Source organism: Trachymyrmex cornetzi, unplaced genomic scaffold (genome assembly GCF_001594075.2).
Source record: "Trachymyrmex cornetzi isolate Tcor2-1 unplaced genomic scaffold, Tcor1.1 scaffold237, whole genome shotgun sequence".
NCBI classification, from domain to species: domain Eukaryota; kingdom Metazoa; phylum Arthropoda; class Insecta; order Hymenoptera; family Formicidae; genus Trachymyrmex; species Trachymyrmex cornetzi.
Genome location: NW_017297029.1, coordinates 156,427 through 158,705, shown reverse-complemented (window position 1 = coordinate 158,705; position 2,279 = coordinate 156,427). Strand labels below are relative to the sequence as shown.

The 2,279-nt window shown below is 30.3% G+C and overlaps 1 protein-coding gene across 1 annotated transcript in view; it reads left to right on the top strand.

Moving 5' to 3' along the window:
- LOC108761036 (protein MIS12 homolog) overlaps positions 1 to 1,322 on the top strand; it is a 1,716-nt gene extending 394 nt beyond the window's left edge. The window contains exons 2-4 of the mRNA XM_018507354.1: positions 493 to 659; positions 799 to 936; positions 1,043 to 1,322. Of these exons, the coding sequence (XP_018362856.1) occupies positions 493 to 659; positions 799 to 936; positions 1,043 to 1,306 (569 nt within the window). The 3' untranslated portion in view covers positions 1,307 to 1,322. The remainder of the gene's footprint in view (positions 1 to 492; positions 660 to 798; positions 937 to 1,042) is intronic.
- Positions 1,323 to 2,279: the final 957 nt, after the last annotated feature.

Below are 2,279 nucleotides of genomic sequence, written 5' to 3'. Positions count from 1 at the left end.
ACGCGAACGCAAAAGCTTGCTTTTATAAACGATGCCGATTGGCGAAAGACGCCAATTGCTGGTGAAAAGCGTCCCGATAAACGCGTTCTTTATTTCGCCAATCCTTTTTTACTCTTAATTTCCATGATATGCTTGTATAATTTTGGTTTTTTATTTTGGATTTTTTCTGCTTTTGTGAATCATCAAATCGTATTATACAACTGTAATTGCTGTATAACTCCTTACATTTGGAAAATTTACTGAAAGAAGAGAAGCAAAATGTCAATCCTTAATCCTACTTGAGAATAAAGATTGAAATTTTTTTTTAATTTGGTAATAGCTTTGGTATAAATCTAGTTTTAGATTATTATTTTGTTCACTTTATATGTGAATAAAAATACTGTTGCGAGCATTCTCGTATGATCATTAGTCCAACTACATGTTTCTAATTTATGAATAATTATGCATGGCTGCTCATGGTAATCTTGTTACTTTCTCTTTGGTCTGTTATAGTCGAGAATATTGTGATAGAAAGGATACAGTCTAGGAGCAGAAAATTGTGTGAAACATTGGAAAAAAAGTGTAAATCAGACTCTGATTTGGCCACGCTAAAGGCAAACGAGGAAAAACTTGTAAAGGCGTACCATGCAGCTTCTGTACCTCATTTGAAAAACATAGAGGTAATTATGTTTGAACTAAACAATCTATATCCACTTATAATTAATTATATTATGCCTGTTTTTTTATTTAAAATATATCTGTTAAAACTATAATAAAAATTGTACATATGACATTAATCGCTTATTTTATTCTGGTCAGAATATTGTGAGAAAATTTGTTACTGTACCCGACAATGTTTTGGCGAATGAGGATAAACTTCAAGAGACACAGTACACAGAAGTGGAGTTTGAGAATATACGTGGAAAATTGGAAGAATTCCAGCAGAGAGCAAGACGAGTACATATCATAGTTTTAATCATCACTAAAAAAAATATCTTCGCTATTTTCGCTATATGTAAATGCCGCGGCATTTAAGCATTATATAACTCACGGTTTCTTTCAGGCAGCTGTGTTGAACGCGACATTGAAGGAGGAATTACAGCTCATAGAACAATTTTCGATCTGTGCGGATAATAGTGATAGGCTGAGTCATATAATTGAAAGCGGCATTGCATGCCCAGATATCAGTGACAAAATTCATGAATTAGTCAGTTATTATGAACAATTCAGGACGTACCTCGGTGATCGAGCACCTGTCTCGCAAAAGTCGCTCTACAATATGAAAGATGATACCAAATATACAGACTGCGATATGGATACCATATAATTGTACAGAAAAGAAGAAATTCCTTTTATAATATTACTATAATATTACACCTTTTGGAGATTATTAATGTGTAAATATGTAAATAAATGAACTCTGCAAATTTTTTGTACATGTGTTATATAAATTGTATAATTAAAAAATTAAATATATTTGAAACGTTAAATGCTAATGGCTTTTATTTTCCTCAGTTTTTTTCTCTTTCAAGTAGTTTATATTCTATGAAATCATTACATATGTATGTGATAAATTTTACAAAAAAAAAGTATGTAAATGTAATTACATTTAAAAGTAATTTACTTTTAATTAACGTTAAATTCACAATGCAAAATTTTCTATATATTTTATAATAAAATCTCGCATCGAAATACCCAGATAGACAAGCGTGCGATACCCGCACAAGATACCGCTACCGTACTGTTACTGTACTGCCACGAGGTGGCGGTGTACGGCGTAACTGTACGGTAGCAGTACAAAAAATAATAAAGAGAAATTTTTTATCTGTTATCGACTGAAACTTATCACTTACCATCAGTTACTAATTCCCTAGCAACTACTGACATCTACTTCTTTTATAAAGAGAAACAAAGAAATAGAATTTATAAACGATTTTTCAACATCTTTTTTTACTTGCAAAGTTACAATCCCTGGTGCTTATTAAAATGAATAGTTTCGGAAATAATTGTTTGCTTCCATACTTTTTCCCCACCCTGTATAATAAATTTTTTTTAATTCGTTTTTAATTTTTGACTTGACTTATGTTACGTTAACTTCCGTAATAAATTCGATTTAATATTAAGTCATTATAGGAAAAACTCCAAATTATACATTTCGTAAATTTGTTGAAATAATATAAATTTATATTTCTACTTATTAATCTTTTCAATAAAAAAGCTTCGCATTTTTAAATAGAAAAAATGCATGATAAAAGCCAGGGAATGGAAAGTTACTTTTTAAAAGTAACAAGTTACAGTTA